This window comes from Sinohyriopsis cumingii, chromosome 15 (genome assembly GCF_028554795.1).
Source record: "Sinohyriopsis cumingii isolate HCF-2022 chromosome 15, ASM2855479v2, whole genome shotgun sequence".
In the NCBI taxonomy this organism is placed as follows: Eukaryota; Metazoa; Mollusca; class Bivalvia; order Unionida; family Unionidae; genus Sinohyriopsis; species Sinohyriopsis cumingii.
Window position 1 is genome coordinate 86,008,684 of NC_142975.1, and position 25,815 is coordinate 86,034,498.

Genomic DNA, 25,815 nt, shown 5'->3' on the forward strand with positions numbered 1-25,815 from the left:
TGAGTTACCTTCTCTAAATAAAGTCTTTATTATCATCATTATTGTTTTTATTATTATTGTTATTACTGTTATTATCATTATTAATAGCATGGATATTTCTTATTTATGACAGTATTTGGTTTATGTAGCCATCCATTTGTTATGTTCCCACCTCTTGCAACAAGGCATCATCATTAAGCCTGGACATTCTGTCCACATGCATGTCCATCTGTACCTAGATGTTCATTAGCAGGATTGCACAAAAACCACTTGAACAGACAAATTAAATCTGTTAGGCATATCTGTATGAACCAAAGATACTGCCAGGATTTTATCTAAAGGATGAAGCACCCCCTTGTCTCCAAAACAAGTGGGGAGTAGAAAATGAGGAGGGAAAGGAGGAAACGGCCTTATTTCAATATTTGCCTAACACTTCAATATCTGTCCTTCTTCCTGCTTCACTCTGCCTGAGCTCTTTTGAAATTAAAACCTTGTAATGTCACCTCCAATTGTATAAACTTCAATCTGTTGATTGTTTCTGAGCATAATCTGCACCATATCTATGTATGAATATTGTTCTGTGCTGAGAGTCTCCTTTCAGTCTGCAGTTTCATGGGGCATATACTTAGCTAGCTTAGCCAGCTCTAAGTTCATAAACTGTTCTTTGTGGTTGTTATATACTATTTTTGATTGCTAATAGATATTGTCTTTTGGATATGTCTGCTCCAAAATAAGAATTTTCACTAACATAAGCTCTCACAAAGTTTCACTTTCTTAAATCAGTGCTTTGCTGATTGTTATGTCTGATTTCTTACCTGCTCCATTATGCTATAGTAGGGTTTTAGGCCCATCAAGGACATAGAGTCCCTTTTAAGACAGAGATATTTTGATCAAATAAATATCTCTACCTACTCATTTCATTTAAATTCTTACTGTTCATCTTAAACCTTATATGGCTAAATAGTTCTGTAGCACAAGACCTGCAAGACTAAATTGTTTCTGAAAAAAATTGCACTTTACTTTTAATTGTCAATATTTTAATGATGCTTTTCTGCCTTTTCTCCATGTAATTTTGAAATAATGCTGAAAGAGGGGTAGACAGACTGCCTGTTTCTGTCCATCCAGCATGTATATAGGACTCATATTCAACATCATTTTTGGGTTCATTATAACTTTCCAGTATCTTCATTAACTTGCTCAGCTCCAATTGGTTATAACTTTACAAACTATTGTCATCATACTATCATCAACCATTATTTTGCTGAATGAAATTATCATCTGATGATGAATCACATTCAGGAATCAGCTACTCTGGTGTTCTAGGTAGACCACATTTTAAACAAGCATTTGTAAAACTTCCTTGATGCATGGTTCAAGCTACAACACAATGCTTTTTCCAGAGTCCAACATGCCAATCATGTTAAGTTTATCAACCATTCATGTTAAGTCAAAGAACACAGATGTGTAAACTGTTGCCTACCTGAAATGAGACTTATGCCTCAACAAGCACTATGATGCCTACCTGAAATGAGACTTATTTCTCAACAAGCACTATGATGCCTACCTGAAATGAGACTTATGTCTCAACAAGCACTATGATGCTCATCTGAAATGAGACTTACGTCTCAACAAGCACTATGATACCTCTACCAGTGGCATGGCATATAGTCATATGTTAACAGTTCAAAAATAAAACTTGTATATTGCACAGAATACATTTTTATATGCAAGACTTTAAACTGATTTGTGAGAGCTCTCATGCAACATTGCTCTCCAAATGCTCAAATTCATACAAATTTTCCATGATTCTCACATTTGTACATCCTGGCAGAAATGCTCAAGACCAGTATATTAAATTTGGTCAGGGTATGTGGAATTTTACTCAAGTTATTATGCAGAAACAACTTCTGTGCTTTCAAAGTGACGTTGACCTCTGATTTATTGTCTCCCAAATCAATAAGGGCTTTTTGTTACCCAAGTGCAAACCATATACAATATCTGGTAGCTGTAGCACTAGTCAACTGTGCAGTTACTGTGCAGAAACAAAACTGGTAACAGACAAGATGGATGGACAGATAGATCTCAAAATAAGCTGTCTTATGGCATGTGACCTTCACCTCTTATGCCTGGATCTAACCTTGCAAGAATACATCAAAGATTATGTTTAAAAGTCTAAACATATCTACTGACATACAATATATATTTTTTCCCACAAAAAATAAGAAACTGACAACTATGACCTTGACATTTGTCCTTCTGAGTTCTGTATCAGTAATGACATTTGCATCTCATGGTAAATATTTTTACTTGATGTCACTTCATCCATGGCAATGATAAATAGTACTGCTTGAGCAAAATACTTTTAACTACTGGTCACCCACCTAAATTTAAATGAACTCCACCATGTCACCTTAATCTTTGAGCTATTTGGTTATCAGTCTCTAGTGAGTGATATAACTTTCTTTTTGATGCATCTGTGGTATAAATTTAATGATCCCCCAACGAAAACAGGAGATACTGCCCTTTTTAAAAGCACTTTAGCTAAAAGCTGATGCCAGCTGGCAGAACATTGTGATTATTATGTCTTGTCTATAGTATAATTGCCGTAGGAACTGACAATAGGTTGTTATAGCTTACCTTATGCATGCAACACCAAACAGGCACATCTCTTGTTTCTCGTCTGTAAAAACAACATTGAATTCATGTCCATAAGAATGAAATAATTAATGCATCTGATGGCATACCCACAACATACACATAATAATTATTATTTGGATAAATATCAAAAGTTAATGCTTATCATAATCAGTGCACACCAACAAATTTATAAAAAATATCCACAAATAATGTGCACATACATAATAGAAGATTTAGCTCCCTTTATTTATACTGTTGGCTCTCCACTCAAGAGATTATTATCTCCCTGATTATTGTTTGCACTAAACATGTAACATCTGTTTTAAGACCAATCTGACCAACAAAGTTAAGTGATAACAAGGTAACAGGCATGCAAAGGTGATGAGCTCTAAAATACCTAATGATGTGCTAGGTAGGTTTTAGCAGCAGCCTCCCTGTAAAGTGGGTTAGGCTCATGTCAAATGCCCTTAATACTCTACATGCTTTCAAGGTTTTAACCAAAATGATTTATAGTAGGGCATGTGCAGGAATGTTTTAGATACTTGGGCAGATCTGTTCATCAGTATAGTGAACAAACATGCCCCTTTAAAAATACACTGGATAAATAAAACCACCAGCCAGGCTGGATTTCCCTTGAAATTTTTTAAGTAATAAAGCAAAGAGACCAACTAAAATCAGTAGGAAATCAAACTGAATATAGAATTTGGAGGAATAAAGTTAATAAAATGATATGTCAAGCCAAACAAGCGCACTACAAAAAAGTGCTGGATGAAAACCAAAATAATCCCAAAGCTATCTGGAAAGTGTTTACTGGGTTTGGTGCAGGCAAATGTAAGAGTAAAGCTGATATTTTATCCCTCAATCATGAGGGCATTTATACTGATAATCCAACTGACATCTCAAATATTTTTAACAACTTTTTTGTTTAAATTGCTGAAAAACTTAAAAACCCCAGAACTTCATCTGATCTTCTGGAACTCCAACATTTTTGTGCTAAAAAAACTACCAAACAATATAAAGTTTGAAATTCCTGAAATGAGTCCAGAATTGGTTTAAAATATATTAAAAAATGGATGATTGTAAGCTACAGGACTCTATATGACTGGGCCAAGGCTACTAATGGCAGCTGCACCTGAAATTGTAGAGAGTATAGCTTTCATTTGCAATGAAAGCATTAGGTCTAAAAAATTTCCACAAACATGGAAAACTGCTAAGGTTACACCATTGCATAGAGCAAGAACAAAAGATGATGTAAATAACTACAGACCCATCTCTATTCTTCCTTGTCTCTCCAAATTACTAGGAAAACATGTACATGATTCTTTTCTCAACTATCTAAACACTTATGATCTTATTCATGACAATCAGTCTGGCTTTCACCAGAATCACTCTTGTGAAACTGCACTTCTATCTTTGATTGATAAATGGTTGAAAGCATCAGATCAAGGAGAAATGGTAGGCACTATTATGGTTGATTTTCATAAAGCTTTTGATCTTGTAGACCATGAAATTTTGCTTGAAAAACTAAAAATCTATCAGTGCAGTGAAAACTCCCTAAACTGGTTTACTTCTTACTTAACTGCTAGAGTGCAAAAGTATCTTTAAAAGGTCAACTTTGTGAAAGGAAAAATATTTATTGTGGAGTACCACAGGGCTTTATCATTGGACCTCTGTTATTCATTCTATTTATCAACGATTTGCCTCTTAAAATTGGAACTTCAATTTCTTCCACTGACCTCTACACAAATAATATTTCACTGTCTGAGATGGGTAAAACCAAAACAGTACCTGAAAGTAACTTACAAGATGCTCTCAACAGATTTCAAGTATGGTGCAAGGAAAACAGTATGATCATAAATACAGAAAAAATGAAAGCCCTTAAAGTTACAACACAACAAAAATGAGCAAGGCTAGATAGCAGCAAACTCCAGGTTCTATTTGACAATGTGAGCCTTAATGTGACCTCTCAAGATAGAATTCTTGGTGTATTTGTCGATAATAATCATACAAACTAAATAAAGAGAGATGATGATCTGATAGCCCAACACAGAGGGCCTCTAAAAATCTAGATCAGGTCCGTTGGGACCCCTTCCAATCTAGATCAGGTCCCTTGGGACCCCTCTTTATCTAGATCAGGTTCCGTGAGACCCCTCTTTATCTAGATCAGGTCCCTTGGAACCCCTCTCAATCCAGATCAGGTCCCTTGGGACCCCTCTCAATCTAGATCAGGTCCCTCTCATAATATAAGTGTGGCCTGTTCCCAAAAACAAGTGTTATCTAGTTTGCCTTAAAGAAACCTTCAGCCCGCATTTGTTTTGTTCATTATTTGAAAGACACTGTTAAATTATTAATATTTTCAGCATATTTAGAATCCATAATTATGGCTCTGAAATCACAATGATTCCAGCAAAACCAGAACTGATAGCATATGGTGGGCATGTCAGAATAAAAGTGAAGATGTATTTTTTTGACAATTGAATAGTAAGTCAGGACAAGTGCCTGAACTATTCTTTGAGCACCGGAGCAATTGGAGAATGGATGACATCAGGATCTGGAGGAAACAATGCTTTACTTCAAATATTTTTTGAGACAAATATGCAAGACTCAATATAATATTGGAATATTTCTGTTTGTGTTTAAAATGATTTTAACTATATATAAAAACAAGAGCAAAGAATAAAAATAGGCTACTTGAGGCACATGGAACTGTTGGAACTTGTGCTAGGGGAATTTGAGTCAGTGCTTGTCGCTTGTGCAATTATTTAGTCACTTTACTGGGCCTGTCTCTGAAAAACTTTTTCCCTTAGTACTGATTATACATATATGGAAAAAAATCAATCTCAATCATGCAATACAATTATTTGATGTTTCCACCACAATAAGAAATGGGCATTGGTTTGGTTCTCAAAAGCTGTACCTTAGTGGTGACTTCAATAACGCATGCACCCTTCAAAGAATGCCGACTACAATCTTCAATAAAACAAAGAACCTTTCTTCAAAGTAAGTCAGTACCAAACATAAATAAAAGCAATGGAAACTGATGGATTGTTTCATTTTCCAAATTGGGTGGAACATGTTTACCGTGCCGTGAAAGTTTCCGTTTTGCAGGAAAAATGTTTATGCTTATGAACGCTACCAATGGTCACTTAAAGTGCAAACTTTTACGGACCTGGGATGTACTGAAAAGTAAATTTGCTTCATCATCTGTTACACGATTGTGCTATTTTTTCCCCACTGAATTCAGACCTATATGACCTATGACAAAATTATTCAATATTTTAAATGTGTGTGTGCACATTTTTGATGGTATTACTTGTATTGTTGATTCAATGTATGTGATGAGATTCACAGGTAATTACACGGTGTTGATATTCTATTCAAGCTATGCATTAGACATGTGTATATAAACAGTATACACGTATATGTACCAATGTGTGGTTCTCTGAATAAAGTAAATATTATATATGCCTTCTCCGTTTTCACAACAGGTGTATTTCTCATTTAATTTGCATCGGTTTAAGACAGTTACTTGCCAATCTTATTTTTGTACCCGCATTTATTACCTGCCCTCCCCCCCCCACAATTTTTGGGGGTACATGCATCATTTTCTTCAGCTAACTGGCCTGGTTGCTTGTAACACAGTTCAGTCTATAACATGGTCGGGTTATATGGCTCACAACTACTGTTTTATAGTGGGGTCACACTGTGTGTGTGTGTGTGTGTATGTGTGTGTGTGTATATATATATATATATATATATATATATATATATATATATGTAGTGTATTACAAATATGAGAAATATATCAGATTATTTACCCCATTTGAAGTTCTCATCCAATGAAAGGACAAACTGTAATTTCTCTATGCCAATGGTTAGAGTGTTGTTGCATGCATCCAGTTCTAGATACATATGGAAAGTTCGGGCCAAATAGCTCACATCGGTACAGCATTCAACCCCTGTGCATGATTTCGTTATACGACACGTGTTAGGATTCTCCACCTCAACAGTGTTCACCTTCTCACAACCTGCAACAAGACGAAAAGGAATCAGTCTGATTATAGGTCAGTTGAGGGATATCAGCCCAAGTATAGTAAGTTAAGTGATATCAGCCCAAGTATAGTAAGTTAAGTGATATCAGCCCAACTATAGTCAGTTAAGGGATATCAGCCCAACTATAGGTCGGTTAAGGGATATCAGCCCTGCTATAGTCAGTTAAGGATATCAGCCCAACCATAGGTCGGTTAAGGGATATCACCCCAACTATAGGTTGGTTAAAGGATATCAGCCCAATTATCTATCAATAAAGGGATACCAGCCCTGTAATAGATCAGTTAAGGGATATTAGGCTGATTATAGGCCAGTTAAAGGATAACAGTCAAACTATAGGTCAGTTAAGGGATATCAGCCTAAATACAGGTAAATTAAGAAAAATCAGCCTAATAAGTCAAAAAGGTCATGTACACGTGTGAATAACGGTGATCATAATTTTCATTGTTTCTTATCATATGTATTTAAATTATAGAATATACGCATTGATTCCAAAAATGTGTTTGCACATCTATGTAAAGCATTTCAATTAGTTAAGTTCAATTGACAATGACAATAATTAAAGAGATATATTACACTTTTAAATGACTTCCAAAGGATACTCCATGTAAATCTGGTCACAAAACATAAAGATTACACATAAACCTCACATATATTCTTGTATCAAATAAATATAATAGTACTTAATCAAAGTCTTTCATGGCACTTTTCAAAATAGAATAACTTCAATCAAAAATGAATACATACTGCACTCGTATCAGTTTTTGTACATAAAAAAATAATTTTGTTTTAAAGTACCAAAAATAATGTGCAAATCTTTTAATTTTTCTTAAGAGATAATGTATGAAAAATGTACAGAACCTAACACTGAGATGCACTCCAAAACATCTACATGACTGTCAATATTAAATTCATGTACATCAGACAAAACTGCACTAAAGCAGTATGCACTACTATATAGAGGATATCTTCTTTTTATGTTAATACAGGATATAGTTCATCAGTTGTTATGAAAAATTTGATTCTTATGTTACTTTGTTTAGGCTCAAATAAACAGTAACAAAAGAAAGAGTGAAAACAACAAGCTTTGGAAAATTTAACAAAGAATTTATATACCCTGGAAAAGCGCTATAAAATAAAACAAATAAGAACTTACAGTTTAAAAACTCAAATCCAAAAATAATCCAAGAATAATCCACAAATTAAATTTTAGAAGTCCTAATAATGTAATGTTCTAATGAATTCAAGTTTGAGTCCCAACGAAGAATCCAACATACACTGTAGTCACTATGGTGTTGCATTGTCTACAGTTCTTGTTTATTCCACAGTCAATAATATTCCAGTGTTTGAATTTCAGGATAAAATTCAAAATAAATGTCTTTGTCCAATAATTCTGTATGAGCACTCAAATGTTTCCAGGAAAAAGAATTAATCTTTTAGAATCCAAATAATTCAAATAAAAATTAAAATGTAATTCCCAAACTGGTCACAAACACACACTTTCCAGTGTAAAGATAAAAGCTCAAACAAAGAAATATCTCTATAAACAGAGGTTATACAGTAACTTGAAATGCAAAACAGATTCCTGGATGAGGTTTAACTCTCCAGAATTTTCTAGAAGTATTTACGTCTAAAAGCACATAGATAACCTTGACAAAAGCCAATCATTTTACTCAAAGAATAAGATAAAAATAAAACGTTATTTACTTGTCTCAGTGATTTCTGAATCAAGGTCAGAAACTAATTCAGAAATAGAAACTGTTTCTATTATTAGGCATTTATGAAAAGATTCAGGTCAAACTGAATTTTCTGGAAAATATCGAATTCCGAGTAAACAAAATTACATTACACTGACATGTAATGAAATTAATGAAATTAAAAATAAAAGATGTTAAAACTTACAATTAAATTAAATCAAATATAAATTAAATCAAATATACATAACATGATATTTTATCCAGTGGTGAAGTTGGGAGTTATAATATAATGTTTGGCATACCATAAGATGAAAAATATCCATTATTTATGCAGGAAAAGAAAATTTTCTTTCATTTTCATTATATCCCAAACTTGCTATAGAATCAAAGTTTAGAAGAGTAAACCCACTCTACAGCAAAAAACATGTCCTACGTATCCTTTTCATAAATTCACCTCTAGCTTTCCTAGGCTGATCAGTATGATTGGGCTGAACTAAATTAAATTTTTGACATTTTGTGAACTATCTGGCCACAAACAAAGGTAGATTTAGCAATACATAACGGTGGGTTTATCATTGCTGTCAAGAAGTAAGTAGAAATAACTTCATAGATATGTGACCTGCATCAAGTCATATTTATTTCCATGTCTGAAAAATGAAATGCTGTTTCTATTTCTTCTAGTTCACAATGTGCACTTTTGTTGTGACTATTTCTTCTAGTTCACAATGTGCACTTTTGTTGTGACATCTATAATTTCTGTAGGCACACACAATCAAGCATTGCATGACATGACATGAAATCTTATATTTTCAGATGGTAAAATATAAGGATATATTACTAACATGTGAAAATATAGGAATGAAAAAATATGACAATTATTTTGCCAATAAGTTTCTGGAATGAAAAAATATGACAATTATTCATCAATAAGTTTATAAAAAATATTTTGTTAAAATTTGCCTACATGTGTACTGGAATAGAGAAGTTCAACAATGAATAATATGGACACTATTGTTCCTTCTCACCTTCGTATACATTACTGGCACCACTAACAAAATAATAAAAATACAAAATACATACCATGCTAATTCAGATTTAAAGATATGTAATTTACATTTAAATATTTACGGCATTTTGTCAATAAAAACGCCATGTATTTTAAATTCCAAGAACAATCATTTAGCACTTTGTGTTGTTTTCTCTGCAAGTAAAATGACCTCTCCATTCACATCTAAGTTTACCCATTATGAGCAAGTACATGTACACTTCCTGTAGTTAGGTGGAATTTGGTTTGATTTTTGATCATGCTAATTATTACTTTTAATTCAAAGCTCTGACACTTTTGACAGTTGGTACAAAGTGTAACTCATTAAGAAACTTACACGAGTAAGCACCTGGTATTACCCAGTACCATATATTACATTAATATAACAAAAAAGGAAACAAAGAAAGATTGGAACTATATATCCAGCAAAACATGTCCCAAAAATAATTAAAATTAAATATGCTGATTAGTAAATAGGGTTTATTGCCTTAAGAGTAGGGCCCTAAGGAATCAAAGTGGGTCTCTAGAGAGTTTGTACTAACCATGGTATATGTTTGGTATTTTAATGATCTTGAGACTGCAGATGTGAACTGTTGTCATGATAAATTCATGAAAGCATTACATATCAATTCAAATATCAACACTCAAACTGAATATATCTTAAACTAGTTCATTAGGTCCTAATTTTTTCCATTGTTGTTTTCACTTTAACACAAGATCCTTTGATTTCTATAAGAAAAAGCTTGTATGTACATATCAGCATGTTGTTGTCCTTCCTTCCTCTCTGATAACAATGGAGTCTATTTCATTAGGAATCATAAAGAGGTTTGTACCAAAAATTACAAGTTCTCAATTATAACACTAATTTCTCTGAAGAAAAATAAAGACACAAATAATTAAGACATTTATTGACTTTACTTTGTAAACAAATTAAAGGTTATACAAAATTGCATGAATTAGTTTCTGAAATCACACAAATTCTGGCAGAAGTCCTTAAAAACATATATATTTTCATCTTATGGACTGTATGACATGTACATTTATATTCAACTCACTTTTTGTCCATCCTGCAGTAGGGAAGGCAAAACGAGCATCATCATTCTTACGAGAGCATTGTGGGCTAGACATGTACAGTGCCAGTCCATACCTATCAAGGATTTCTGAAACATAGTATTCCTCGAATGGCTTAAAGATTTGCAGGTTCCTTGCTGTCATCCACTCTGAGAAGGAGAAATCTGAAGATAAACAAGAAAATTAGCAGGGATTCTTTATGTTGATGGGAATGATGATGCTAATTCATAAGTTATCTCACCCTGAAACCATGTTATTCAACAATATAATAAATCTATATCTCTCCCATTATCATGATATGGCCATAGTGAGATACATACATAAAGGCAGATAACAATGATATGGTAATGCTTTAACCATAAAATAAACCATAGCTGAAAGGCTTTGCTTACAACTACTTGGGTTGTAACAGAGGAACTTGTGCAAAGAAACAATGTTAGAAGAAATGACATGCTGGTCTCATTCAATATTAATTTGAAGCACCATGCCAAATTTGTATGAAAATCAAACTGTGTGTTTTAGATTTTTAATGTAGCTTTAACAATTTTTCAGTCATACCACTATGTTATCTGCAGTGTGGCAGTTTATAGTGATGTCTGGCACTGGGACATCATGCCCTGGGGCATCATGCCGCAGACCTGTAGCATCATGTCCCACCCACTCACATTATTCTGACACCAGGCTGACCAGTCCTAACACAAACCTTAATGCTGCGTGCCTAGTGATGGAGCTGCTAGTACCATTATTACAAGTCTTTCTTATGACTCAGCTGGGGTTCAAACCCATGACCTCCCTCACCCAAGACAGATGCTCTATCCATGTAGGCCACTGGCATGGTGAAATCAAACAGTAACAAGTGCAGCAGAAACCAAAGTCATAACAAAAGGGCAACCAGGGGTCACTTCTAAATGTTATTTGGAATGCTGGAAATCGGACCCATCAAGATTTCATGAATATTAATCTTCATGACATTGATGGGAAAATGGGTAAATTAATGTCTGAAAACCAAAGTAAGGAGAAACATATAGGAACCACAAATCCTATAAACGGCATCAAGAAATGATAGAAATTAAACAAATCCCTAAGCTTATAAATATAAAGCAGCATACTAAATTTGGTTGAAATCAAAAAATCATTAGTAAATACATAATGTTGGAGAAATTGAGGATGATGGAAAATTATAATAACCCATAATTTTCCAACTATGGTAGCTGCTGCTTTAGGAAAAGATGGCTATGACATCACATGTTTACATCTTGATCTCCACCAGAGATACAGTCTCTCTAGAGAAGCTGTATAATGTTCCATTACAATCTACACAATGGTGCACCTATCTTTTGCAACAGAAGCATCTTGATACAAAAAATACAGATAACTGGAGGGTGTTCAGTTTTTAATCTTAAGTATATCTCTGATGAAGAGAAAAAAATGTGTTGAAAAGGACAATTGTATCAACGTGTGCAGATTTCATGACAACAGAAGAGTTGCACAATACTGTCATTTGCAGCTGACATTTTGTTGTTGTTGTTGTTGTAGGGTTTAACGCCATTTTTCAGCACACGATAGACTATACATGGCGGCCAGTATTAATGGTGGAGGAAGAAACCTGGAAAACCCCAGAAAGAACCACCGACCCACGAGAAGCTACTGGCAAGCTTTTTCACATACATTGGCTGAATCCGAGACTCGAACCGACGCAGAGAGAGGTGAGATGGCAGTGATCCATAACGGAGAGCGCTTTAGACCACTCGGCCACTTGGGGCCCCATGCTGACATTTTGAGAACAGGGATTAATGAAATCCGCCAATGTTTACCCAAAGCAAAATTAGCAATGAAATTGTGTTGCCACATGCCAGTTCAACTCTGAGATTTATTTTCCAATACCAGCTCCCTTTGTAGGAATTAAAATGAATCTCCTCAAACTCCAGCTTCAACCCTTAACCGGTATAGCCAACTAACAGTTTTCAATTCACCAGATAGCATGCAACCAAAACTGATTTTTTTTAAAAACACAACCCTGTCTCAATCACCACCCAAACTGGTAAGTTCAAAATAATGATTTATGTTGTTTCTAATTAATTATCATATATTGGTAACCTCCATAAAGGAATACGTGTACACTCAATTATGCCCTGGTACCAATAATTAGGGACTGACATTTTACTGTCAAGATGAAGATAGTGTTTTCTTTTTCTTAAACAAAATCTCCAATAAAATATGATGATTCAGATTTTGTACAAATCTGGGCACTTTTTTCCAAGCTATCTGAGGGTGACATTTTCTCTCCAAATACACACCTCATCTATTAAAAGTATATAATCAATTTGCTTTAACAATATCATTATGATGACAATGGTTATGATGATGATAATAACAATGGTGATGGTAGCGAAATGTAAATTTATGAATTTATGATGCAGAAAACAAATTGAGGAGGATGGGCCATAAGGAGGCATAACTCCTACAAATGTGACATAACTCTGAAAATCAAACTCTTTGAAGATCTCATCATTATAACACTGCATTCCAAATTTCTTTTAAATCCAACAATCTTTGGTAAAGTATTGCTGCAGAAACCAAAATTAGGAGGATGGGCAATCAGGGAGCATAACTCATGAGAATTACACTGAGGAATCTGAACAATAGAAATCAAACATAAAACCGAGCACTATATATGGTTGAAATCAATCTTTCATAAAGTTATGCTGCAGAAACATCATGATGAATAGCAATATGGAGACAAAGCACCAGTACATAATGTTGTGAAACCTGGAAATAAAACTCATTCAAGGTCTGATCAATATAAAGCATGAACAATTTGGCCGATATCCTGAAAACCGTCCTAAATTTGTGCTGTGGAAAGCTGGTTTGGGAATCAAGAAGCATAACTGCTGTAATTGCTGTTGTAAAATACTGAACATCAATCTTATTCAAGGACTCATTGATAAAAATCTGGTTGAAATCAAACAATCTTTGGTAAAGTTAATCTTTGTGAATCTAAGTTAGGGGGACAGGCTATCAGGAGCCATAACTCATTGAAGTGATGACATGGAAGGCTGGAAATCAATCTCTTCCAAGGTTTAATCACTATAAAATGCACATAAAATTTGTTTCAACTCTAATAATTTGCAGTAATTGTACAAATGAAACTGCCAGAAGAGAAACTGCCAACAGCTGGCTAGATGGAAAACAATGTTACTACAGAGTTCTGCTGACTTTGCCGAGTTAAACCGATACAGATAAAAAGGCATCAAACTTGTCATGAAAATAAACTGTACAATCCACTTTGACTTTTGGGCAGTGAAGTTCGAGGCTTAAATGCACAGAACCACCTCCATGAAAAAGGTCATGATTCTGTTTACTTAATAATCAAATCAATTCCCTTTCATCCTATGTGTTTTGATGGCAGGGTAACCAACCAACAATAAATTCATGTACTCAAGTCTAAAATTTTGAACTAAATACTCTTAAAACTGAAACTAGGATGCATTGGTGTTTAAACTGCAGACTCTGCATTACATATCCCAACAGAGCAATCATCAAGATAATCATTAATTCTGACACTGTCATAATAGCTACTTCACCCCTTCATTACGTTGTTTTGATCAATTAATAACTGATGCCATTTTCTTGATAAAAGTAGTAAAAAGGAGCAATTTTAACAAAAAATTTAAAAACAAAAAAGAGAGTAACAAATGTCTACTATTGACCCATTTTATCCTGAATACGACTGCGGTCGCAACACCTCATTCTATCCTGAATACACCTGCAGTCGTAGTATCCCATTTTATCCTGAATACGACTATGGTTGTACTCTACTACGTATGTGTGTAGCGTCTCTAGAAACACGTGTTATACATCATATATGTGTACTTCTTCACATACACAGGAAATGGTTAAAGCACGCATGCGCAGTGAAATTTTAAAAAAAAAACGCGGTTGAAAAAGAAATTGCTGACTTGAAAATCGATCAATAAAATGATGGACGACAACTCTGATGTAAACATGGATGTTGATAGCGAGGGTAGCGACATTGAAGTTGACGATTTGGATGATTCCGATGATAATATTTACTTAAATGATGGGCTAGAATTTAATAAAGTTGATGAAAGAGATGATGCATGGCGTCATGCACTTTTCGACAGCGATTCGGAGAATGAAGCTGACTTTAAAAGCTTTCAGGAAAAATGGGTCCGGGATGATTTTTCACTTCGGTTGTAGCCAAGATTTAAATTGATAGAAGGAGCAACACACAGGAGAAGCCGATGCAAAACATTATTTTGAGTTACTTTGGGATGATTTAATCTGGATAAAACTTGTTGATGAAACAAATTGTTACATTGAAAGATTTCTAGGATTAATTTGTGACAAGTTTTCATGAGAAACTGCATGCTGAAGTACATGTTCCAGAATGTGAAGTAAACAAATTGTTCCTTGTGTCATGTTGTCCAATTTTAGTAAAATTATTATAACTTTTGAACTAACAGTGCTAGAAACTTCAAATTTGGACCAAAATACTAGAAACTGAATTATCTTTATTTTATTCACATAATATTAGAGCATTTCATTAATTTTCATGGACAAAAGAGTCACTGAACGTCTTGGTAAGTTTTTTAATTTGTTTTTTTCTTCTTTCAAGTCATATTTCAAAATACAGTTGTGAGCATGTACATCGGTAAATGATAACAAAACATATATCACTGTGTTGCAAATTGTATTACCTTTTCAGAGATATATAGTTTTATATACTTTATAAAAGAAATAACACTGTTACAACATTTTTAGTAAACAAGGTGAAGGTAGTCACAATTTCAGCAGCTGCTGCTGTATGATGCTCCGTTTTACCAGTGACAATGTATTTAGAATTGCTTCTCAGGAATCAGGCACTGCAGTTGAAATTGGTAAACAGGATAAAATGGGTTAACCTAACCATAGAAGCTCTTATATGATCAAGATCATAGGTCAATTGGATGGACATTTTCTTTAAATTTTAAAGACTGCTTTTTTTTTTTTTTTAATGAAAATGACTGCCCTGCTGAATGTATGACAAACTGAGATAGAGTCAAGGAAAAGGATGTAAATAAAATCAGTTCTGCTCTGTGTCAAGTATTTCAAATAACATCTTCAAAACTAGATGAATCATTAATATACCTGGGTTGAGGAATGTGGTGTTCAGCTGGCATGGTCTCTTCGTCAACAGTGTATTAGTTAGAACCTCTATGCTGTATTCACATGGCATGGTCGCTTCAAGACAAATGGACACTGACATGTTGATCAGGTACTGTCCTCTGCCAGAGAGGTCCATGATGGAATAACTGCAATGAATAAAACAAAAATTCAATTTTTTAAAACTAGGGTTCTAAGAAGGGCAGTGATAATAATTTTTTTGTTTTCATGTTGTACTTCATCTGTTCCAGATTAAATTTTTTGTACTACTGCATCCAAGGTTTAACTGCCACACTTTAATAATGAGTGACTTCCTCCTGTTATACAATTTTTTCACATATGAGACCAAAGTTTACAATATTACTTAGTCAAAAAAATTTGAAATTGTATTGCAAGTTGTCAATCAATAAAAAAAGAACATTCTTTTCATAACAATTAAAGAAGTAGAAAAAAAACTGCTTGGAACAATAGTGTAACAAGAATAGGTGGTATTCTGATACACTCAGGAAGAACTTCCCTAAAAAGAGACCCAAGGAAGCCTGGATCAATCACCTGGTTGATATTTGCCTGACAACCAAATTCAAGAGATTCATGGAAGCCTGGATCAATCATCTGGCTGATATTTGCCTGACAACCAAATGCAAGAGCAGTTGGCCAAAAAATCTGACCAAGCAGGATGCAGTCTGTAGAGAATTCTTCCAAAAGATGTTGAGTGTGCATGTTATAAAAACAAATTTCAAAATTTCTTTTCCATATTCATCCATATCTGAGGTCAGATCAGCATCAGAGATGTGCAAACTTGAAGCTCTTCATGCCAGGATGTTTTCTGTCATGTATGGTCATTTTCTGTCATATTCATTTATTCTGTGTCATATTTGGTCATTATCTGTCATATTTTATTATTTACTGTAAAGCTTGATAAGTCATTTAAAGATTTTTCAACTTTCAGGAATGTCAGCAATATCTGATTGTGGTCAGACATTATTTATATAAACTTGGAAGCCCTTCATGCCAAATGCTTCCTCTTAAATTTGGTCAAATTCAACTGAGCAGTTTCTCAGAAGTCATTTGAATGGTTTTTCTATTTTTTGTTGACAGCATGTATATGTGATGGCAGTTAACTAAAAACCCATTTATCGTGTTTTAAATTTGGTATTCAAAAGCTTGGGGCAAATATTTTGAGAAAGAAAACCATCCTTGACATGTCCTTGATATTTTATTATTGCAAATGGTCCCACTTACTAGAATTTGCTCTGAAGGGCCTTAAACAGATTAACAAATTGTCATTGATATAATGGGCATTCAGGGGCCATGACTCCTCTAAATGACACTGCTTGAAATTTAACTCCTTCAAGGACTTATCAATACAAGCAACATCCCTTGTAAAGACATAAAGTTGATCAACAAGAGCTTTAATTCTGTCCAAATGAAGCAGATGAAACAACAAAAAAAGCACTGAATTGAATCAAAATATGTTCAGCGATTCTTGAGCTATAAAATTACAAGCAAAGGAAATGTGAAAATATGAATTTGATTGACAATAGATAATATTTTTACCAAATTCCATCAGATATGTTATATGGTTCTTGGTACATGATGATTGAAAATATAGTTACAAATTTCCATGTGAAGACAGGAATTTTCTTGACAAGGGGTTAACTCTTCAGACATAGTACAAGAAATTAAATACGGAAAAAGCATAAGCAAGTCTATGAGACAATTTCACAACAAACAGCATCAGGAATATGATGAAGTATTTCCCAAGTTATGCCAGTCAAAAGCAACATCCCATGTGAAGATAATTTTCAAGGGCCATAACTCTATCCAAAATGGAGTTGACTAGACAAAACCCATAAAAGTCACATTGTGGTCCATTAAACATTATTTTCACCTGACTGCATCAGAGTATGCTGAATGGCACCTAAGCTGTGCCTTCTAGAATAGAAGCAACATCCATGAGAACTGCATCCAAAATGGAGTTAAGACAAAATTCACAAAAGGAATATTTAGGCCAATGAGACAACATTCATAAAATGAATATTAAAGCCATTGAGATAATGTTCATTCCTGACTGCACTAAAATATACTGAATGATTTTTTAGCCATTCAAGTTACAAGTAACATCTCATCTCTACCCAAAATGGTACTGATAAGAATGCCCATAAAAGGCACATCTAGGTCAAGAAGATAATGAACACATCAATTATATCAGGATATGCTGAATGGTTCCTAAGATATGCTGGTTACAAGCATCTGTTGTAGAAATTTAAAACTGATGCGAAAAGGGCAATATTTCTGTCAAAATTATATCTGAACTGGCAAAACCCCTGGAGCTTTTTGTCATTTTTGTCTGAAAATCGAGTAGGAAACACATTTTGAAAGCTATTTCTGAATAGACTCGAAAACACCAAATCACCATTCATCTTTCAATAACATACTGCCTAGTTGTTTTAGAAACATTGTTTTTCCTTGGCTGTTTGACTCGCGCATGAGCTGAAGGGTAAAGTTGGAGTTTTTTTTTTTTGTGCTAAATGGAGCCATTTTTTTTGGTATGGAGACCACTCTTTATTCCAAATGCCCATCTTAACCTACTTTTTGCAAAGGCTAATCTGTCTGTTTGCAGTTTGCCCTAGATCTGAGACCAAAAAGACTAAAATCCGGACACAAAATCGGTGTCAGACCACGGGCAAATTTTGGGTTAAAAAAAGTCGGGTCGAAAAAATGAGGTTTTTCTATCTGTATTTTGTAGTGCAGCTAGATATTCCAGAATATTTGGTATCATTGTTGAGCTACATCTGTCTACCTTTCTATAACACCACCCACTTTAGTGTATCATGCATGACCATTACGCTACAGAGCTCGGCAGCAGGCTACTACCTCCAGCCAGGTAAAGTCATCGTTAATGTGTTAAACGCCACATCTAAATATAATAGGCAGTTCAGCTACAGCCAGTTATGTGTAAAGGTTGCAGAGCTTTAGTGATTCCAAGAAAGCTGAACAGATGGACATAAAAAGTGATTATTAAAATGCTCAAACATCTCAATTTCATAGCCTAATGACAAAACTAATAAACATGGGAGATTAATTAGAATAGATGGATTCAAATACATACACAAGTCGCACAACTCCATTCAGGTAGTATTGCTGTGGTGTCCCTGAAATAAAGATAACTGATTTTTTTCCCCACCAAAAAGTCTAACAAACAACACATTATCTTTCTCAGCTTCTGAAAATGTATTCAAGATTGCTTTCTTCTATTCATGTCAAATTCCTAAATCTACGGTACTTGTGACCTGCTTTCCAGCACAGTAAAAGTCAATGAGTGATATATTTTAACTTCGCAGCAGATCTGCTGTAATTTTTAATCCTGATTTTACAAATCAAATGTAAAAGAATGTGATTTATTTTAATGATAGTTTAGTTTACTCTGAATTCATTTATACATGAAATATGTTTACTCTGAATTCATTTATACATGAAAAATGTTTACTCTGAATTCATTTATACATGAAATATACATAGAATATCAAATAAATTTAAATCTAGTGCTTAACTGATTCATAAAGAATTCTTGAGGTCCTTATTAATAGGAACATTCTTATTTATGTAAGCAATATATAAATTATGATGTGATGATGACTCACCCCATTTATAATTAAGCAGTGAGATTTGGAGCTTTGTTTTCTCAATACCAACTGAGAGGGTTTGCAAGCATGTATCCAAGTCGATGATGGTATAGAATGATTTATCAAGTAGCTGGGAGTGTATACAGCATTCTAATCCTGTACAGGAAGACATCAGGCTACATCTCAAATTGTCAACTGCTGTCATGCTGCTCAGAGTACCAAGGGTCAAGGGGCACCTCTCTATCAAAAGGAATACAGGAAACCACATCATATTACACAAACAATAAACACTGCCTTGTATTATAGGTATGAATGCAAGGTATTATGGGTATGACTGGCATTAGGTTCTCCTTGCAAAGTTCATTGCAATAGAAAGTAAACTAGTAAATAGTATAACAGTGTTCCCACTTTGCCCACAATGATTTGCAGAAGAAAAAAACCCACAACCATGTGAAAAAATTACCAATTTGTACAGGATTTTACATCTATTATGTTGTCAAGGACTGTAGTCCTGATATGAATAGAATCCCATAATCATGATCACTGAACATGACTTTATGAAATTCAATGAATGAAAACTGTATATAATTTCTACAAGTAGCTCATGGTTTTTTGCAGATATGGCAAAACAGGAAGTAAAAAAGGACTAAGAATCTAATGATGTTGAGACTGTCTGGCTTCAGTTAAGACCTACAAATGCAAAACCATCTAGTTGGTTTTATATACGAGAATCCTGCATCTTGGGCCAAATGAAATGAAGACTAATATTCAACTTGATAAGGTCTTAAATGAAAGGTTGGAGATTTATAGCTGACTTTAACAAAGATTTACTCAACAGACAAATCTGAAACCACTGGAACGATTTTATGTACACGCTTCTGCATTCATGAAATGTTAATGTTCCAAGAGTAAAGCTGTCAAAATTTTAGAAAACTTTTACTGGATGCCCACTGATCCCAATGATTAGTTATTTGGGTACCGGATCAAAGGGAACTTGAATTAAATGTTTAAAAACCTGAAGTTAAGTCCACATTGATTAAATTCACAGTATCCTATAAATATCACTAACTAATGTTATCTAGTACAAAGTCCAAAAATTCATCCTCAATGTCGGATAAGGTTCTGAAATCCTCCATCTTCATCTAGAAAATGTTCGTGGTCTAATCATCATAAATATCATCTGACTCCATTTATTGCGCCTCACTGACATGTGGATGCTTATTTAGAGACTGAGCTTGAGCTTTGTAAGTAACACTTTAATCATACAGTTTGTGAAATCTATTACAGGTTGCAACTGAACAAATGTCATCTGTGCAGCAAGATCAAATAACTACCCTCTGTTACTTGCCACTGTACAACACTCTAAGCTCAATCAAAGTGTTGGCACATGGGAAAACAAGCTATGGGATTACGGTCAATTATTTACTAGAAGACACAGACCTCGGCCTGGTAGTGAAAAACTACATGTATTTGCAACGCAATCAAAGGATTGTCTACTTGAAAACAAAATGAGTGCTGCCTTTACAAGCACTGGCAGAAAACTTTTAATTGGTAAACGGGTACCCTATGACTCATTTTATTACCCTGGTTAGTAACAACAGGCAGGTACCCAAGCACCCAGAAACCCATTGTTATCATTAAATAAGAGTTACATCTACTTCACAAATTCTTTTCAATCATATCTACACAAACTGACAAAAATATTACAAATGATGAGGTCCCCAATATCGGTCTAAGTGACCATAATCCAGTTTTCTTATAAAAAAAGTTTAAATGAAGAAGAGCCTAATAAAAGTATAAGATAATAGCTAAATCCTATTAGTGTATAGTTTAAACATGATCTTCAGCAAATCCCATGGAATATAAATGAAGTTTTTATGACACTAATGATGTATCAAGCACTTGCTTCAAACTACTACCTGATGTTGTAGAAAGACATACCCAGTAAATTCCTGGAGTGCTGAATATGCCAAAGAACCAGACTGGATTACATCTGAGATTTTAGATGCCACAAAAGAACCAGACTGGATTACATCTGAGATTTTAGATGCCACAAAAGAACCAGACTAGATTAAATCTGAGATTTTAGATGCCACAAAAGAACCAGACTGAATTACATCTGAGATTTTAGATGCCACAAAAGAACGAGATGAACTAAAAGCCATCAGAAATAGCGATAAACTTACAGGCACAAACAAATTATGTTGTAAAATTGATTAGACAAACCAAAAAGCCCCATTCTGCAAAATCCATAGAATTTAACAAAAATAACATAAAAGCAATTTCAAAAAAAATTCAGTGTTTGGAGCTGGAAAAGTTAATAAATAATTACATAATGATATCTCACTGAAATCAGTTGGTAATACTTTTGAAAATCCTAACACTGTGGCAAATAGTTTAAATGATTTGTTTACTAATACAGCTTCCAACCTGAAGAAACCAGTTCTTGAATTTACTTATCAGGATCTTCATGACATCTGTTCTTAAAGGCTGCAAGTCGAAGTGGGTCAGGCTTTAAAACTCAACCAATGACCTATGACTATATTCTTAAATTTCCCAAGCAAATAAATGGAAAAAGTCCAGGGGATTCAATCTGACTGAGCCCACAACTGTAAAGGATGCTGCTCCATTAATTGCTGAGTTTTTTTTTTTTTAATGTAATCACAGTACTAAGACTGTTCAGTTCCCTAAATAACTGAAATTAGCTGAAGTGATGCCCCAGTCTCAAAAACTGGAATTAACGATGAAATCAGCAACTACTGACCAAAATGTTATATTAAACAGACACAAACTCTTTCCATGAAAATCAGTTAGGTTTCAGGCACAACCATTCTTATGAAATGGCCTTATTATTGTCGGTAACATATAAGTGCCTAACTGCTTTGGATGATGGAACATCGGTTGGAACAGTAATGGTTGACCAGAAGGTTTATGATCTAGTGGACCTTCAAATTCTCCTTAAGAAGCTGAAAATCTGTCACTGTAGAAAAAATTCTCAAATTTATTTGAATTGAACTTTAATAACAGGTTTCAAAAGCTATCACTAAATAATCCCCTTTCCAAAGAAAAACCTGTAAGTTGTGGAGTGCGTCTGACGATTCCACAATGGGCGAGTGTTTCCCAATGATTTTACCTACTTTGGGGTTGTCTGGATAAATGGTATCCTTTCAGCCTTTTCCTTCTTGCCACATTTTAGTAGGTCATCACGGTTTGTTTGTTTAGCCCTTTGCATTGCCTCCGTAATCAGGTATTTTTTGTAGCCTTGGTAAATTAAATGTTTAGATAGCTCTTCAAACATTTTTAGGACTGTTTCATCATCGGAGGAAATTTTGCATATTCTCAGTGCCTGGCTATATGGGATGTTACTAATGCTATGTTTTGGATGACAGATGCTTGGGAAGAGATTCTAGTCTTTGTTGGTTGGTTTGGAGTAGATGTCTGTATGGAGTTTGTTTTCTACCAGTCTGGTTGTTGCGTCCAGGAAGACGTGGTTTGAGTTGGAGATTTCTGCCGTGAATTTTACTGAAGGATGGAAGTTGTTTGCCTTTGATATGAAATCATCCAGACTTTCTCTTCCATGTTGCCACTTCATTTGTATATCATCGATAAAGCATACCCACTGGTATGGTTCAACTGATGCTAGAAGTTCACCCTCCAGTTTTCCCATAAAAATATTAGCATAAGAAGGGGCCATTTTTGTACCCATTGCAGTTCCATTAATTTGGAGGTAGCTTTTTTCATTAAATTCAATGTTATTAAGTTTTAGGACAACCTGCAGGAGTTGGACTTGGAAGAGTGTGGGTAGATTGTCTACAGTTCTAGTTTCCTATGCATTTTTACATGCCTGCATCCCTTCATTGTGCGGTATGTTAGTATATAAAGATGTGATGTCTAAGAAAACAAGCAATGTATCTGGCAATAATGGTTCGCTTTTTATGAGGTAATCTGTCATGTCCTGAAGATATGATGGTAATTTGTGGACATGTGGTCTCATAAAATGATCCAAATATTCTGATATCCTTTCTGTGGGATGCCTGTTACTGGAGATTATAGGTCTGTTCGGGTTTCCTTGTTTGTCAATTTTAGGTAGAAGATAAAATCTACCTACCCTTGGGTTTTCTGGGCTTAAGTAGTTTCTCGTTTGCTGGTCTATGTGTCTGATTTTGTACGCCTCGTCAATAATATTAGTGATGGTTCTTGCATATTCCAGTGTTCGATCATGGTCTAGTTTTTTGTAGAATTTTTGTATATATAGCAACATTAGCCATGCATCTCAATCCCCATATCATCAGCTCAAGCAGACCAGCAGAACGACTTCACTCAATCACTGGCAAGATCTTTAGGCCAGAAAGATGCAGGCTGTCAGATGAGTGTTTTGAAAATTTCATGTTTCACAGATGCAATCAGCATTTTGGTTGGGTATTTGTGTGCTCCTTATCAAATATTTCTGATAAATAATGTCAAATATAATCATACTGTTGTCAATATATTCACACATTTTTGCTTATTTCATACTAGAGACAGGAAGTCTATCATAATTCCATGTTTTGATCACAAAGGCTAACAAAATAAATTTTTATAATTTTGCTTTACAAAAACATATAGCTTCCAACTTTCACAGTATTAAGTCTATCCTCAGGATAATTTTTCCTTTTATCTCTTATCTAAACAAGTTATTTGTTTTACCTGTATAAATCTGTCCTGCTGTAGCAAGGCTGAATGGTTCACTTGTGAAGGAACAAGATGTGTCCAACAAATAGGCTGCAATCCCAAGAGTCTCCATCAACTGGGCCACATTCAGGACAGATAGAGTTGTCAAACCTTGAGAAACTTTCCAGGCAGCCAGTGAAAAACCTGATAAAAGTTAAGAGAAGGTTTAATCTATTTACAAAAACTCTTATGTTTAATTATATTAAGCCATAATAAAAGGAATGTTTGCAGTTTGCTCTGCCTGACTAGTACTCTTGAACTATCATGAATTTTCATTTTTGAGGGGATGGGGAGGAGCTGACAAAATCTATTCATGTATATGAATAAGTATATAAGCAGCATGTCTTTAAAGACAACCTTACACTAACTCCCTTGACTACCTGAATTGATGAAAATATTATAATTGTTTTTAAAAAATGTCTGATCTACAATATTGAAATTGTCAAGGAATTTACCTGGTTGTGTGAATCCAGAGCTCCAGTTACAAAGAGGCTTGGGCAGTCGTGTGTTCTGGAAAATCGTGGTTGTGTACGTACAGCTCTCCATGGCAGACAGACAAATTTTCAGGTTCAAATTAATGATGTACACCTGAGCACTGGGCAGATCCGAAATGCTGAAGCTGGAATTAATAAATTTAAACAAGAAATGCATTTATAGAATTGGCATATCACACCAACCATTATTTTGGATTTCATTACATGTATGTATGTATGTATGTATGTATGCAAAAAATGTACTCATTATAACTATCTCCATGTGATTCATAAATAATATGATGTTAAAAAGGCTAAAGCTGTGCTTTTAACTAATTTAATGATGTTCAGCACTGGATCTTAGGACTGCCCCACTGTTTAATGTAAAACTCTGACACTGTCCAGTTCTTCCTAGGCACCAAAACAGAACATTTAGATCCCGACCAACAAGAAGCAGGATCTACTACTGACAGTGACAAGGAGTACTAGCATGCTGTTTCTGAGGATATGTGTGCATTCAAGGATTATTATGGATAGAAAGCCAGGATATTGAGCCCTTGAAAATTATGCAACTGAGAAATCACATAGACTCTACTTCAAAAATAGATCCTGGTCTAAAAATAACCCACGTAAAATCACAAAATAATAGTGGTAAAATATGTAATTTTCATCTCTTACTTAAAATGAAATGAAGCTTTAAATTCAGGCTGCAGTGGCCTAGAGAACAACCTAAATTTAATCATTTTTTTGCAAGTGATTACAACATTTTAAATCACTTTAAACTTGATGCAGCTGTAAACAGAAATTACAACTGGCATATATATTTATTAAAATGAGGAGTTTACACCATTGTTTTTAATCATATGTGCAACAATATGGGTTGAAAGAAAGCAATCTAATGCTTGGTGTAATTGTGCATAATTAAATGTATAAATACCATTTAGTGAAAAAAAAATTAAACAAAAACTAACATTATTACTATGCATTTGACTGGTGTTTTGTTTACCCCCACCCACCCACTTACATACACAAACAAGTACACTCAAAATTTGCTATCATTTTTGCTATGCTGCTGTTCAGTACATAATGTGGTCAGCAGTTAAGGACCATCACTACCATGTTATAATGAGGGAGAGATGTAATGCTATCCATGGGAGTCACAAAGTATACTGCATTGTAATAAGAGCACCAAAAAATGAAGTAATTAATACATTTAATTATTCAACTACTTTCGTGAAGTACAATCCATACCAACCATATAAATGGAACAATGTTATAAAGAAGCACCTTATAATGTTAGAGTTCTGAAACTAAGGATTGCAGAAAGATACAGTTATTTGGGTAAGTCACATAATTCTGAG

General features: G+C 34.4%; 1 protein-coding gene across 1 annotated transcript in view; it reads right to left on the reverse strand.

Annotated features, from left to right (window-relative positions):
• The window catches only part of LOC149782244 (uncharacterized), a 577,549-nt gene that overhangs the window by 321,528 nt on the left and 230,206 nt on the right, over window positions 1–25,815 (reverse strand). The window contains exons 94-100 of the mRNA XM_089935097.1: window positions 24,437–24,600; window positions 23,958–24,125; window positions 18,758–18,800; window positions 15,631–15,794; window positions 10,464–10,643; window positions 6,435–6,644; window positions 2,617–2,659 (exon numbers count right to left, since the gene is read on the reverse strand). Coding sequence (XP_089791223.1) covers window positions 2,617–2,659; window positions 6,435–6,644; window positions 10,464–10,643; window positions 15,631–15,794; window positions 18,758–18,800; window positions 23,958–24,125; window positions 24,437–24,600 — 972 coding nt within the window. The remainder of the gene's footprint in view (window positions 1–2,616; window positions 2,660–6,434; window positions 6,645–10,463; window positions 10,644–15,630; window positions 15,795–18,757; window positions 18,801–23,957; window positions 24,126–24,436; window positions 24,601–25,815) is intronic.